We start from the raw sequence: 16,309 nt of genomic DNA on the forward strand, positions 1-16,309 counted from the left end.
AAATATTGGAAACATTTTATATCAAGAATTGATAAAGTTGTTAGCCCAGTCTTATGGTCATGGAATGGAGCTCTCAGAATGTTCTACCTTTAATAAATGTGTGCTTCTCATATTTCCTTGGAGAGCATAACTAGAAATATAGCTCTTAATTTTATCACACAGAAGTAGTCCCTTTTTAAGAAAAAATTAATTTTAAAAGAGAAAGCATATGTCTTAGTGATTTAAAATCTAGAACTTAGAACTTGTGTCCATTTCTGAAATATTAAGATTTTGGGTTGGAGCCAGGCATACACCTTTAATCCCAGCAGAGGCAGGCTGATCACTGTGAGTTCGAGTCCAGCCTGGTCTAGAAGAGCTAGTTCCAGGACAGGCTTCAAAGCCACAGAGAAACCCTGTCTTGAAAAACCAAAATAATAATAATAATAATTATTTGGGTTAGAGACATAGTTCAGCAGTAGAGAGCTTGCCTAGCATGTGTGAGTCCCCTCTGCCCAAAAAGCCCTAAAATTTATTTCAACTATGATAAAACAATGTTTTACCTGAAGAAATGGAAAAGTTAAATTTAAATGTCTTTAAAAGAACATCTTTGTGTTTATTTGTTCTTTGTGGTTGTTGTTTGGTGTTGGTGTCCCCCCCCCCCCCAACAGGGTTTCACTGTAGCTTTGGAGCCTATCCTGGAACTAGCTCTTGTAAACCAGGTTGACATCATATCCACCTGCCTCTGCCTCCTGAGTGCTGGGATTAAAGGCGTGTGCCACCACTGCCTGACCTTTGTGTTGATTTCTATGGCAATTTTGAACAATTGGCAAAGGAAATTTCTAAAAGTATAAATCAGTATTTTAAGAGAAAAATTATAGTTGTTTTTTTTTAAGTGGTGCTGAGGATCAAACTAAGATGAGTCTTACATAGGCTTGGAGATCCTTACCACCACCGAACTACATCTACCAAATCAAAAATTAATGAAAAAAATAATCAAAATATTGGAATTGAAAAAATAATTGAGTATGTGGAATATCTAATGCTTACTTTGGGAAATTATTTTCAACTTTTATCAAAGTGGTTGAAGCTTTTTCTTTCTAAAGTTATTTCTAAGATGAAATGCTGATTAATGAGTTTCTTAAGTATAGAACTTGGGTGCTCTCTATATTACAAGTAAATTTATATTAATCTAATTTTATGAGAAAACAACAGAATGTAAAACAACTCACATGTATTATGATAGGTTTTAGGGCTAATACACATGTTTTCTAATTCTTAGCATGAGTACCATACCCTGATATCCTGAACATGAGAAAATCATATAAGCTGAAAAGGTCATTTTTAATAGACATAAGTCCCTCTGAAGTTTTCAGAATACTTAAAATTCACTTTAGAGACATTTGGGCTATGACCAAACTTGAGTGAGATTGAATTTATGCAAAAACTAGGAAAAGCAATGTCCATTGTGCCTGGATTGACTGTTAATTTTAAGATGTCATTTTTTTTTTAAACCACTGAGTATTAATCCAATGTGTAACCACATTTTCCTTATCCATTCTTCCATTGAAAGGCTTCTAGGTTGTTTCCAGGTTCTGACTATTATGAATAATGCTGTCATGATCATAGTTGAGCAAATGTTCTTGTGGTATGATTTATCATCCTTTGGGTATATGCCCAATAGTGGTCTTGAGGTAGATTGATTCCCAGTTTCCTGAGAAACCACCATACTGATTTCCAAAATGGCTGTACAAGTTTGCACTCCCACCATCAATGGAGGAGTGTTCCCCTTACTCCACAGTCCTCCCCAGAATAGCTTATCATCTGTGTATTTGATTTTAGCCGTTCTTACAGATATAAAATAGTATCTCAGAGTTGTTTTGATTTGCATTTCCCTGATGGCTAAGGATGTTGACCAATTCCTTAAATGTCTTTTAGCTATTTGAGTGCCTTCTCTTGAAAATTCTCTATTTTTTAATTGGATTATTTGGTATTTTGGTTCAGTTTTTTGAGTTCTTTGTATATTTTGGAGATCAGCCCTCTTTCAGATGTGAGGTTGGTGAAGATCTTTTCCCATTCTGTAGGCTGCTGTTTTGTCTTGTTGACCATATCTTTTGCTTTACAGAAGCTTCTCAGTTTCAGGAGGTCCCATTGCTGCTCTCAGTGTCTGTACTACTGGTGTTATATTTAGGAAGTGGTCTCTTGTGCTGATAATATTCAAGGCTACTTCCCGCTTTCTCTTTTGTGAGGTTCATTGTGGTTGGATTTATGTTGAGGTCTTTGATCCATTTGAACTTGTTTTGTGCATGGTGATAGATATGGATCTATTTTCATTCTTCTACATGTTGATATCCATTTATGCCAACACCATTTGTTGAAGATGCTTTCTTTTTCCTGTTGTACAATTTTAGCTTCTTTGTCAAAAATTAGCTGTTCATAGTTGTGTGGATTTATGTCAGGATCTTTGATTAGATTCCATTGGTCATTGATCTGTGTTTTTATTTCTGATTTTGTTAATTTTGATATTCTCTCTCTGCCTTTTGGTTAGTTTGTCTATCTTGTTTGATTTTCTCCAAGAACCAACTCTTTGTTTCATTGATTCTTTGTTTTGTTTTTATTTTATTGATTTCAGCCCTCAGTCTGATTATTTTCACCCTATTTCTCTTGTGTGAGTTTTCTTCGTTTTGTTCTAAAGCTTTCAATTGTTCTGTTAATTCACTGTTGTGGGATCTGACTAACTTCTTTATGTAGAAATTTAGTGCTATGAACTTTGCTCTTAGCACTGCTTTCATTGTGTCTCATAAGTTTGGGTTATGTTGTGCTATCATTTTAATTAAACTTTAGGAAGTCTTTAACTTTTTTATTTCTTCCTTGATCCAGTAGTGATTCATTTCAGCATTGTTCAGTTTCCATGAGTTTGCAGAAAGCAGTTAAAGTTGTTGTTGAATTCTAACTTTAAGCATTGGTTATCCAGTAAGATACAGGGAGTTATTTCAATCTTTAATTTTATTTATTTATTTATTTGTTTGTTGTCTGTCTGTCTATTTATTTCTTTTTTTAACTATTGAGGTTTGCTTTTTTAACTATTGACCAAGTATGTGGTCAATTTTAGAGAAGTTTCTAAGAAGAAAAGGCATATTCTTTTGTGTTTGGGTGAAATGTTCTATAGCTGTCTGTTAGGTTCAGTTGAGTCATAACTTCTGTTCTTTTATTTCTCTGTTAAGTTCTGTCTGGCAGACCTGTCCAATGGTGAGAGTGGTGTGTTGAAGTCTCCCACTATTAGTGTGTGTGGTTTGATATGTGATTTAAGCTTTAGTAATGTTTCTTTTACAAATGTGGGGGCATAGATGTTTAGAATCGAAACTTCTTGATAGGTTTTTCCTGCGGCAAATATGGAATGTCCTTTATTTCTTTTGGTTACTTTTAGTTTGAAGTCTATTTTGTTTGATTTTAGAATAGCTACACCAACTTGTTTCTTAGGTTCATTTGATTGGAAAATCTTTTCCCAATTCTTTACTCTGAGATAATATATCTGTCTTTGAGGTTGAAGAGTGTTTCTTGTATGCAGCAGTAGGATGGATTCTGTTTTCGTATCTATTCTGTAAGTTTGTGTCTTTATAGGTGAATTGAAGCCATTGATATTAATTGATATTAATGAGCACTGATTACTAGTTTCTGTTCTTTTTGTTTTTGTTGTCGGTTGTAGTATTGTATGCTCATATCTCTTTTTTGGGATTTGCTGGTATGGGATTATCTTTTGCCTGTGATTTTGTGGGTGTAGTTGACTTCCTTGAGTTAGAGTTTTCCTTTTAGTATTTTCTGTAGTGCTGAATTTGTGGATAGGTATTGTTTAAATCTGATTTTGTCATGGAATGTCTTATTTTTTCCATCTGTGTTGATTGATAGCTTTGCTGGGTATAGTAGTCTGGTCTGGCATCTGTGATTTGTTAGTGTCTGTATAGGACCTTCTGGTTTTCATTGGTTCCGTTGAAAAGTTGGATATAATTCTGATAGGTCTGCCTTTGTATGTAACTCAGCCTTTTTCCTTTGCAGCTCTTAATTTCTTTCTTTTTTATTGGTTTATAATGAGCTCTACATTTTTCTCTGTCCCCCCCTGCCTCTCCCCTCCCCATGAACCCTCCCCCAAGGTACCTACGCTCCCAATTGACTCAGGAGACCTGTAGATGGAGCGGCAATGGAACAGTGGGCTGTGTTCCCGCCCAGCTCCCCGCATGGCTAGCTTTACCCAAAATAATTACACAGAAACTGTATTCTTTTAAACACTGCTTGGCCCATTAGCTCTAGCCTCTTACTGGCTAACTCTCACATCTTGATTAACCCATTTCTAATGATCTGTGTAGCACCATGAAGTGGTGGCTTACCAGGAAGGATCTTAACCTACGTCTATCTTGGAGAGGAGAGCTGTAGCGTCTGCCTGAGGCGTCTGCCTCACTGCCTTCTTCCCAGCATTCTGTTTGGTCTACTTCGCCTATCTAAATTCTGCCTTATCAGGCCTAGCAGTTTTCTTTATTAATTAACCAATGAAACAACAGATAGATAGAAGACCCACCTACATCATTTCCCTCTTTTCTGTTTAAAAAAAGGAAAGGCTTTCACTTTAACATAGTAAAATTACATATAACAAAACAGTTATCAAACAAGAATTACAGTTACATTATTTATATCTACTTTATTTTTTATCATAACTAAGGAAAACTATAACTATAACCATTCTTCAACTCCATCAAAGACTTTAGAAGAATATAATATTACCTAAGCAAACAAGAAATAAGCAACTTCCAAACTCTAGAAATGACAGAGACATCTCGCTGCCTGTACAGCCACCCAAAGTTCTTTGTACCATTGGGGCATCCATCTTTAGCCTACAGGCCCATAGTATCCAGTAGACATTTCCATAAAGCAGGAAATTCCAAAGGCAGTTCAGTCAGTTCCTGATGTGTGGGTATGTTGTGTAGTCATTTTCATTGAATTTTACTAAGTCTTTAATTTCTCCCTTTATTTCTTCCTTGACCCTTTGATTATTCAGGTGAGCATTTTTTAATTTCCATGTTTGTGGGCTTTCTGGAATTAGTATTGCTGTTGACTTCTATTTTTAAGCCCTGTTGATCTGATAAGATACATGGGGTTATTCCAATTTTTAGTATTTGTTGAGGTTTGTTTTGTTTCCGAGTATGTGGTCAGTTTGAGAAGGTATATTCTTTTCTGTTTGGATGGAATATTCTATAGATGTCTGTTAAGTCCATTTGAGTCATAACATCTGTTAGTTCCCTTATTTCTCTGTTCACATTTTGTCTGACTGACTTGTCCAGTGGTGAGAGGGGAGTGTTGAAGTCTTCCATTATTAGTGTGTGGGGTTTAATGTATGATTGAATCTTTAGAAGTATTTCTTTGACATATGAGGGTGCCCTTGTATTTGGGGCATAGATGTTGAGTATTGAAATTTTCTCTTGTAGGATTTTTCCTGTGACTAATATGAAATGACCTTCTTTGTCTCTTTTGATTAATTTTAGCTTGATGTCTATTTTGTTAGATATTAGGATAGCTACACCTTTTTGTTTCTTAGGTCCATTTGATTGGAATATTTTTTCCCAACCCTTTACTCTGAGGCGATGTCTGTCTTTGAGTTTGAGATTTATTTCTTGTATGCGGAAGAAAGATGGATTCTGTTTTTGTATCCAGTCTGTTAGCCTGTCCCTTCTAGTATTTTGTGTAGGGCTGGGTTTGTGGCCGGGTATTGGTTAAATCTGTAAAATGACGAGCAACGGGCTGTGTCCTGCCGCCCCAGTTAGCTTGGCCCCGAAATAATTACACAGAAACTGTATTCATTTAAACAGTTCCTGGTCTATTATTTCTAGCCTCTTACTGGCTAACTCTCCCGTATTTGTTTAATCCATTTCTAATAGTATGTATATCACCACGAGGTCGTGACTTACCGGGAAAGATTAACATAGACCATCTCGGGCCAGAGATTCATGGCGTCTGCCTGACTCTGCTCTTCTTCCCAGCATCCAGTTCTGTCTTTCCCACCTACCTAAGTTTCTGCCCTATCTAAAGGCTGAGGCAGTCTCTTTATTCAACCAATGAAAGCAACACATCCTACACCATTTCCCCTTTTCTGTTTAAACAAAAAAGAAAGGCTTTCACTTTAACATAGTAAAATTACATATAACAAAACAGTTATCAAGCAAGAATTACAGTTACAATATTTATATCTATTTTATCTTTTATCATAACTGAGGAAAACTATAATAATAACTACTCATTTTTCACCTCCATCAAAGACTCCAGAAGGATATAATATTACTTAAGTAAACAAGAAGTAAGCAACTTCCAAAACTCTAGAAATGACAGAGACATTTCCCTGCCTGGACAGTCACCCAAAGTTTTTTCTGTACCGTTGGGGCATCCATCTTTGGCCTTCGGGCCCATAGTATCCAACAGACTTTTCCATGAAGCAGGAAATTTCAAAGACAGTTCAATCACTTTCTTTTGTATCCTGCAGAATGTCTCGCAGACTCTTTCATGAATCAGGGACCCTGATGGATTGTCTTACCATTAGGCAAATTCAGCAGTCCTCTCTCTGTGGGTTCTTTGTGTCCAGTTTATGCAACAGTCCAGGCAAGAGCAGTTTCTTGCCCAAATGGCTAATCAACTCCACAAGGAGCCTCTTCGATGCCCAACTTCCTCTTGAAGTAGATTGGTGCTGCCAGGAGCAGATGTGTCTCATTGTCATGAAAAGCCCTAACTTATTAAAACATTAAATGCCATATTCTGTAGTCCTTGAAAGATATGAAGAATGTCTTATCTAACTGAAATATATCTCTATATATCTAGAAAATCTAACATGACTGCAAGCTTGACTATTATTGATGATCATTCATTAACCTATATTTCCTAATTATACATTACTTTTTTAAATGAACTACACAATCACAATACCTTAATCAAGATCAGAAATACATATACATATAACAAAATTGACCTTAAATTTATATCACTAAAGCAAAATCCATACCTATGCAAATTATCCATATCTATATCATATCCCCCTTTAAATGTAAAAGAACATTTATAAACAATATTTGGGAATATGGGCACAGTTATTTTTCTCCAAACTGCTTTGTGCTGAATGGGGGCGCTGTTAATCAGGTCTTTCATGGTGTAAACTATGTGCTAGGTTCAATCTTAGTCACCGGTTGAGTAATTTTTTGACGGTGTTTACGGCAACCTTTCAGGAGGGCGTGGTCTGTTATACCATATTGGTCTAGAAGCAATTCACAGTGTCTCATCTGTGAAAACAAAAGAAGAACCTCTTTTCCAAAGCATATCCTTAGATACAAATTTGGAAGTCATGATACCTTTAGAACATACGTGCTGGTTTAGCTTAGCAGACCACACAATGAAATGTCTCTCTGTACTTCTTCACAGTCAAAAAAATAAAGAAAACACAATAAACATAATCCAGACTCTCTGTGAATTTTCCATTTTCATGTGGCTTATTTTTCTTCATTATTATCTTTACTCTGTCTCTTTAAAGACTTTACCTTTTTTACTTTACTTTATGACTTTTTAATACTCTTTTTTTTCCCTCTCTCTCCCACGCCTGTGTATGTCTATCTAACAGTATGACCCATTTAGAGGTCTTTTATTTCTGAATCTGTCCTATTGCATTGTCTTTAATTCTCTATTGTCTTGCAGAGCTTTTAAAATGCTAAGCAGGTAGGTTGCAGCTGCTCTGTATGTTGGCCCCACCTCTCTCCAATTTCAAAATGGTGGGCATACTATTTCTGCTAGCTCTGGGGCCGCCAGGTAGGAGCTGTGCTCAACAGTCCAACCAGGAGAATGAGCGTGCCATACATAAATCCTTTTTATATGAGTTACAACCAAATCGGCCATGCAGAGCAGTGTGCAGCCAGGAAACATCTCTCTGTATGGCGGCAGAAATTTGCCATGCTCTCCTGCTTGTTCATGCCTAGTAAACCTGATCCCGCCACCTGCCCAGGCAGGGAGCACTGAGTCACAGGCATGGTCTCAGAGTACTTTCTTTCCTATCCCGAATAGGCACAGAACATCTGGGCCCTCAAATGCTCCATAGCCGAAGTTTGCACCAGTGGCAGGGCCCAGGAAGCCTTGTTTTAAAATGGCCTGGCTTTTTTCTCCTGCTATTGCTGAGTCAGGAAATCTCTCTGCGGCATGCCCAGCAAACAACAAAAAGCTGTGTTAAACTCTGTTTTTTCCTGTTTGTCTAGAATTCCTTTTCAAGCCCTCTCAGGTTTTATGTGGAGTTAGTAGACCACGTTGAGGGTCTGTAGTAGAAGGGGCGGCCTGTGTCCCACTGCCCGGCTAGCTTACGCCTGAAATAATTACACAGAAATTATATTAATTTATGGAAGTCCTTCTACGGTGATTGACAGTTTTGCTGGGTATAGTAGTCTGGGCTGGCATCCGTGGTCTCTTAATGTCTGCATAACGCTTGACCATGACTAGTATCTCTAATGAGAAGTCAAGTCTAATTCTGATAGGTCTGCCTTTATATGTTACTTGGCTTTTTTCTTTTGCAGCTCTGTATTCTTCCTTTACTTTGTATGTTTAGTGTTTTGATTATTATGTGGCAAGGGCCCTTTTTAATTTTTGATCCAGTCTGTTTGGTGTTCTGTAAGTTTCTTGTATCTCCATAGGCATATCTTTCTTTAGGTTGGGGATGTTTTATTCCATGATTTTATTAAATATATTTTCTGTGCTTTTGAGTTGAACTTCCTTCTCCTTTTATACCTATTATTCTTAGGTTTGGCCTTTTCATTGTGTCCCATATTTCCAGGATATTTTGGGATTTTCTTTGCTGAATCCATTTCCTCTATAGTATCTTCAACACCTGAGATTCTCTCTTCCATATATTGTATTCTGTTGATGCTTGCAGCTGTAGTTCCTGATCTTTTACCCAGATTTCCCATTTTCAGAATTCCCTCGGTTTATGTTTTCTTTATTGCCCCTATTTTAGCATTTAAATCTTGAATCATTTCCTTCAACTGATTGTTTTTTGATTGGTTTTCTTTAAGGGACTTATTGATTTCTTCCAATTTGTCTTTTCCTACATTTTTTTTTTTAAAATGGAATTTTCTTTCCTCTTTAAGGGCCTTAACAACCATCATAAAGTTATTTTTAGGTTTTCTGCTTCATTTGAATTGGGATGTTCAGTTCTTGCTGTTGTAGATCCACTTGTTTCTGGTGGTGCTGTATTGCTCTTTATATATATATATATATTTTTTTTAATATTTATTTATTTATTATGTATACAATATCCTGTCTGTGTGTATGTCTGCAGGCCAGAAGAGGGCACCAGACCTCATTACAAATGGTTGTGAGCCACCATGTGGTTGCTGGGAATTGAACTCAGAACCTTTGAAAGAGCAGGCAATGCTCTTAACCACTGAGCCATCTCTCCAGCCCCTTGCTCTTTATATTTTTGAGTGTATTCTTACACTGCTGTCTACCCATCTCTTCTTCCAATTGGTACTGGTGGAGCCTATACTTCAGGGATTCCCAATTGGTGGCTGTGGTTTGCTTGATTGCTACTCCGGGTACAGGCAGGGCAGAGTGTCTAGGTCACTCCTCCAGGTGCAAGTGGGGCCATAGCGCTGGCGGTTGCTCCTCTAGCTGTAATGCAGCAGGGTAGCTGTTTCTCTAGCAGGCTGCTGTGGGGCTCTCTCTGTCTGACCTCTGATGCTGATTCACAGGTGTGGGTTGCCACTGCTGTTTCAGGTTCAAGTTTAATAAAGGAAAATATTACTCTAGGCTGGTCAGGTCAATATAGAAATTTAATGTGAAACATATAGATTACCTAGTCAAATTAATGGAGCAGAAAGAAACGGGAAATTGGTGTTAATATATTTTACTTGGTCCTTCACATAAAAATACTGTCATTTTAATGTGTGTGTGTGTGTGTGTGTGTGTGTGTGTGTGTGTGTGTGTGTTGGGCTTTTTGGTGTTTTGAGATAAAGGGCTCATTATGTAGCCCTTGCTGTCCTATGTAGACCAGGATGGCCTTGAACTAACAAATCTGGCTGCCTCTGCCTCCTGGGATTAAAGATCCGGTAAACTGTTTTAAATTTAGCATTGGTATTAATGGTAACTGATACTAAGATGCTAACTTTTTGCAATATAATGAACAACTAACTTTAGGCATATCTATAAGAATTACTCCAATTATGAAGTATTGCTACAAAAACATTTTTAGTAGTCAGAATTTGCTGGAAATGTATTAGAATAAATCCCAGAGACTGACTTAAAAACGTTGGCATATGTGTTCAGAATTTCAGCTTATGTTCGGTATCTAAGGTGGAGAAGAACGCATTAGAAGACACTGCTGCTTCAACTCTTCCCAGTCAAGCAAAGATTGATGGAGACAGAAAATTTCCAGGTAATACTTTGACATTTCTTATTTGTACTTTACAATATTAAATGGTCTATTTATTACTGTTAAGAGAAAACTTTTATGTGAAATAGGTCTGTTAACCATTTTTATGGTTTTTGTTTTTGTTTTTAGCTGGCTTCTAACTCAGAGATCCACCTGCCTCTGCCTCCTGAGTCCTGGAACCACCATGACCACCCTGCTTTCTTAGTGTAGTTTTGAAATTGTGGTTATCATTAATTCTTTCAGGGGAATTGCTTCTATTGGGGGAGTACTTAAATGGCTCTCTTTTGTGTGCCTACTTAACGTTCTTTTGTTTTGGTAGCTCCTTTCTTGAATTCTGTAGAGAAGGACTCCTTAATGAATTGCTTAAGTTGAGGGTATATGCTTATTTCTCAGATTTTAGCTATTTGTGCTTTACCCTTGTGGGTTTTTCTCTTTAACCCTCAGTACTCAGTGAGTCTGTCTTTGAATTAAAAGTTTATCTGTGTTTCATATTTTCCACTTACACTGTACAAAAGCTCTATTTTATTTTATTTCATTTCATTTTTTCAGAGACAGGGTTTCTCTGTGTTTTTCTGGCTCTCCTGGAACTCAATCTGTAGACGAGGCTGGCTTTGAACTCATAGATCTGCCTGACTCTGCCTCCCACGTGTTAGGATGAAAGGTGTGCATCCCCCCCCCTCCCCGCACAAAAGCTTTCTAACCTTATGAGTTTCAATATTATGTGAACTGTTGGATAGATGTTTACTCACCTATGTCAAATGAAGCAACAGAGGATCTAGAACCCTAATTGTATTATTTTTTCTAAAGAAAAATTAGACTTGGAGCATAGTGTTGGTCAGCTGCTACTGAGTGCCCACATTTCACTCAGAGTAGTGGAAGAATTAGTATAGTACATGAGAATTCCATTTACTGAAAAATAGTGTGCCTTAATTGAGTTTAATTATTTCTATAGTTAACATTCTAAAAAATAAAATTTTACCTGGGCGGTGATGGCACACACCCTTTAATCCCAGCCCTTGGGAGGCAGAGGCAGATGGATCTCTGTGAGTTCAAGGCTAGTCTGGTCCTATGTACAGGCTCCAAAGCTACACAAAGAAACCCCATCTCAAAAAAACCAAAAACTATAACAAAACAAAAAACTCCCCAAAATTTAAATAAAATGTTTTTATTTCTGTTTAGAGTTTAGTCATGTAGCCATTGAGCAAATTTCTTTTATTAATATTTGTTAATGATTGATGGAATTTAGATATAAAGGGAGGCGGGTTGTGGTGGCACACACCTGTAATCCCAGCAGGAGGTGGGTCTCTGATTTGGGTGCTGGCACACGCCTATAATCCCAGCTTGCCGAGGCAGGTAGATCTCTGAGTTCAAGGCCAGCCTGGTCACAAGAGTGAATTCCCAGGACAGCCAGAGCTCTGTAGAGAAACCCTGTCTTGAAAAAGTAACAACAACAACAAAAAAAACCCCACCAAAAAACAAAAAAGAGCTAAATCTACTAGACCTCTTTGCATTCTCCTTAGTCTGACTTTATAGTGCAATGCTTTCTGCCTCAGTTTGAAAGGTGATTTCCAAAAGGGTGGTTTTAATTTTATTAGTTGTTTATTTTAAATTTTATTTTGAGATTATAATTATGTCATTTTTTCCATTTCCTTTCTCCAACCCTCCTATATACTCCTCCATGCTCTTTTTCACATTCATGGGTTCTTTTATCAACTTCATAGGGCAGGAGAGACGATTCAACAGTTAAGAGCACTGGCTCTTCTTAGAGAATCCAGGTTCAATTTCCAGCACCCACATAGTGGCTCAGAACTATCTGTAATTCCAGTCCCAGAGGATATGATGCTCTCTTCTGGCCTCTGAGGGTCTAGACATTCATGCAGGTATTAAATACTCACTCATTCATTTTAAAAATAAGTTCACTGTACGTTTCATGTGCTTTATTAACTCACAGGATCAGCTCCTAAGCAGCCCCATAGTGTACTTGGTAATGAAGCATCCATCAACAGCAAGCACAGGTAAGGCATCACTTTCATTTAAGAAATTGTACTTGAGAGTTCTTAGATTTGTTATTTAGCAACCCAACCCTAGTAATCATAATTTACTCACATTTTCCATTTTGTTGCTATTGAAAATTTTTGTTTTTCTTCCTTCTTTTCCACACCCCCACCCTGCTCCTTTCTCTGTGTAGCCCTGGTTGTCCTGGATCTACAGTTTAGACCAGGCTGACCTTGAACTCAGAGTTCTACCTTCCTTTGCCTCTTTTAAAGTGCTGGGTTTAAAGGTATTCCAGTGTCCTTGAACTTTTTCTGTGCCTATTCAAGTAGTAACCTTTTTAAAAAGTTCTTTTTGTTTTGTTTTGTTTTTTTGTTTTTTCAAGACAGGGTTTCTCTGTCTTGGAACTAGCTCTGTAGACTAGGCTGGCTTCGAACTCACAGAAATCTACCTGACTGCCTCCTGAGTGCTGGGATTAAAGTCATGTGCCATCACTGTCAAGTTTAAAAAATTCTTTTAAAGCTAATGTGTTCTGAGCATATTACTTTCCTACCTCTAAATTTTGTTTTGATTTCCTTGTGAGCGTATTTCTTGGTTTCTTCAGTAGCTATCTATTTAATCGACATTCTGCTTTTTCTGATTTATGCTGCCAGCAGTAGTAAGAGTTGTTTCCCTTCACTCTTTGAAGCACTGGATGGTATAGATGTGTGAGAGCGCTTTAAGGAAAGGAAAGTGAGTGAGTCTGACTTACTTGCCTGACCACCAAATAGTCTTTAAAAATTTAGGTGCCTAAAACTACAAAACCTAAGACATTCAAGCAACAGTAGACCCTGCAGTTTTGTTTCTTGATAATTAGTAGCTTTCTTTTCCTTTTGAGCATTTGTTTTGTTTTGTTTTGTTTTTGAAGACAGGGTTTCCCTCTGTAGCTCTGGCTGTCCTGGCCTCGAACTTACACAGATCCTGGCTTTGACTTAAAAGTTTATAATTGACATAATAATGCATGCTTATGAGATACACTCTGCTCTTTGAATATAGGTATCTCGTATAATGATTGAATGAGAGTAACTAGCATAGTCACCACCTCAAACATGTCGTTTCTCTGTGTAGGAAGCAATGACAGTCAGAGCTATTTTGAAAGACACAGTTGCCCTATGTGCTATGAATATTAGAAATTATTTCTTCTTTTCAGCTGGAGCCGCTCCAGTCTGACAACAGTCTCCTCTTTCACTTTCTAGCTTTGGCAACTTACTATTTTTTGAAGTTAACCTTTACCTTCCAAATGTGAGATTTTACAGTTATTTACTTTCTGCCCTTGATAATTTCATGTAACACAATATCCTCTGGGCATATATGTGTGGCTGCAAATGCCAGGATTTCTTTCTTTTTTTCTCTTTTCCCCCCCTTCTTTTTGGTTTCGAACTTTTAATGAGGAAAAAAAAATATACATGGGTTCAAAATCATTGTGTTCTGTGTGCCATTGGAGGAGATCTGGGTCACATGTTATGGCATAAGTAGTTAACAGATTGTATCACCATAGTTACAGTCACACAATGCCAGCATGGGTGCTAGCAAGGTTATTTTTGGGTTTCCTCTGTCAGTCAGAAGCATTTTGGGGATCCCATGCCTGATGGGGGAAAGATGACCAGACTCTGGGTACTGCAGCGTGCCCTCCAGCACTCCACCTCAAGCAACACATCTCATCATGCTCGTTGCTCTCAAGTGGTTCTTTGGGTACCTGGGTTTGATGTGTCTGCTGCCTGAACAAGCTGCCTACCAGCACAAGATGCCGCCTACCTCTGCCTCCTGAGTGCTGGGATTAAAGGCACGTGCCACCACCGCTCAGTCACTACTGCTCAGCCCGCTCACTTTGATTTTTAAAAGGTTATCTTTTTTCCTCCTTGAAGTTGAAATTTTTTTGTTAGAAATGAGTTCTTGTCTTTAATGATTGACATTATATAGATATATAATATCTAATAATTTTTTTAAAGAGATATACCATCAAATCATTCTCAGCTAAAGTATAATTCTCATTTGGAGATAACAATTCCAAAGGCCTTGAGACTGAAAGAATCCGAGAAAGTGGATGAAAAACAGCTGATCATAGTAAGTATACAACTTACCTATTACTATTACCAATAAGTGTGGTTGTAAATGAATTATTTATATAAGATTCTTTTTTCTTTTTCTTCTACTCCCACCCCCCCCAAGCAGACAGGGTTTCCTTTTGCAGTCCTGGCTGTCCTGGAACTTTTTTTGTAGACCAGGCTGGCCTCAAATTTAGAGATCTGCCTGCCTCTGCCTCCTGAGTGCTGGGATTAAAGAGTGTACAACAGTCCGGTACAATGTTCTTAAAGTACAAATTAATTCTTTCTTGATCATTATAATTTTTATTATCGAATGCATTCCTGGTGTTATTATAGTCTCCTCTTCCCATAATAATAATATGAGTAGCTTGAGCACTACCTCCTCCCAGAAGTTTATTTAAATATTAAAATGACTTGGAACTTAGTACAAATAACTGTTTGTATAACATGTCCATACAGTGCCAAAGGATAGTAGAAACTTGGCTGTCCATTGGTAGATGAATGTATAATCACAGTGGTTACTTATCAGCCTTAAGAGAGATTCCTACACTTGTGCAGCACGGATGAGCCTTGAGGGCCATATGTTGTGTGAAGTAAGTCAGTCATGAAAAAGACCATGGGATTTTACTCACCGAGGTGCCAAGAAAGTAGGATGGCGACCACTAGAGATTTGAAGGGATGGGAGAATAGGAAGTTACTGTCCAATAGATGTAGTGCTTAGTTTTGCAATGAAAAAAGTTTGAGAGGTTGTATAACAGTGTGAATTAAACAGGTACTACCAGCTAGGTGGTGGAGGTGCACGCCTTTAATCATAGCACTTAGGAGGCAGAGGCAAGTGGATCTCTTTTGAGTTCGAGGACAGTCTAGTCTACAAAGCATGTTTGAGGACAGCCAGGGTTAACTCCCCCCACCCCCTTCTTATTTATTTGTTTATTTTCTTTTTCTTTTCTTTTCTTTTCTTTTTTTTTTCTTTTTTGGTTTATGAGACAGGGTTTTTCTGTAGCTTTGGATCCTGTCCTGGAACTAGCTCTTGTAGACCAGGCTGATCTTGAACTCACAGAAATCTGCCTACCTCTGCCTCCCGGGTGCTTGGATTAAAGGTGTGCACCACTGTGGCCCGGCTAGTTGCTTTTTTTTCAAGACAGGGTTTCTGTGTGTAACTTTGCAGCCTCTCCTGGAACTTGTTCTGTAGACCAGATTGGCCTCTATCATAGATCTACCTGCCCCTTCCTCCCAAGTATTGGGATTAAAGGTGTGCACCATTACTGCTGGGCAACAGCCATGGCTACACAGAGAAACCCTGTCCCAAAAAACCAACCCCTCCCAAAAATTTTAAGTTAAGTTTTAGTGTGTGTGTGTGCAGGTGCCTGTGCCATAGTGCCTCAATAGAGGTCAGAAGACATCTGCTGGGAATTGGTTTTCTTCTTCCATGTGGGTCCCGGTAGATGCAATAATGCATTATTTTTGCTAGTTTGTAATTATTTTAAATATGAAATATAAATTGGCTTTCCTGTATAGACTTTTTATTATATGGTACCTTTGGACTAAGTTTATATTGATACATATTTTCTCAGTTCTTTTAAATGTAGTAAGCTCTTGAACAAGTCCACAGGTTATTAAAATGGACTGTGTGTTGCAGGTATGAATCTGTGTGTGAGGGACAGATTCTGGAAGGTGTTTAGTCATTCTCTCTTTAGTGTTTGAGACAGGGTCTTTCACTGAGCATGGAGCTCATCAATTCAGCGAGGCTCCCTTACCAGCAAACTCAAGGGCTGGGATTTGAGACTTGTACCAGTGTACTAGCTGTTTAGATGAAAATTTT

At 37.8% G+C, this 16,309-nt stretch overlaps 1 protein-coding gene across 4 annotated transcripts in view; it reads left to right on the forward strand.

The window, feature by feature from the left end:
- LOC121453262 (N-acetyltransferase ESCO1-like) overlaps window positions 1-16,309 on the forward strand; it is a 76,079-nt gene that overhangs the window by 26,225 nt on the left and 33,545 nt on the right. For all 4 annotated transcript variants that reach the window (XR_005974988.1, XM_041659863.1, XM_041659861.1 and 1 more), the window contains 3 exons: window positions 10,306-10,414; window positions 12,363-12,426; window positions 14,392-14,506. Coding sequence is in view for 3 of the 4 variants with exons in the window: in XM_041659863.1 (XP_041515797.1) it covers window positions 10,306-10,414; window positions 12,363-12,426; window positions 14,392-14,506 (288 nt within the window). In the remaining variant the exon portion in view is untranslated. The remainder of the gene's footprint in view (window positions 1-10,305; window positions 10,415-12,362; window positions 12,427-14,391; window positions 14,507-16,309) is intronic.

The sequence above is a fragment of the Microtus oregoni genome, unplaced genomic scaffold (genome assembly GCF_018167655.1).
Source record: "Microtus oregoni isolate MIOR12 unplaced genomic scaffold, Mior012 000011F_ref0000422, whole genome shotgun sequence".
NCBI classification, from domain to species: Eukaryota; Metazoa; Chordata; class Mammalia; order Rodentia; family Cricetidae; genus Microtus; species Microtus oregoni.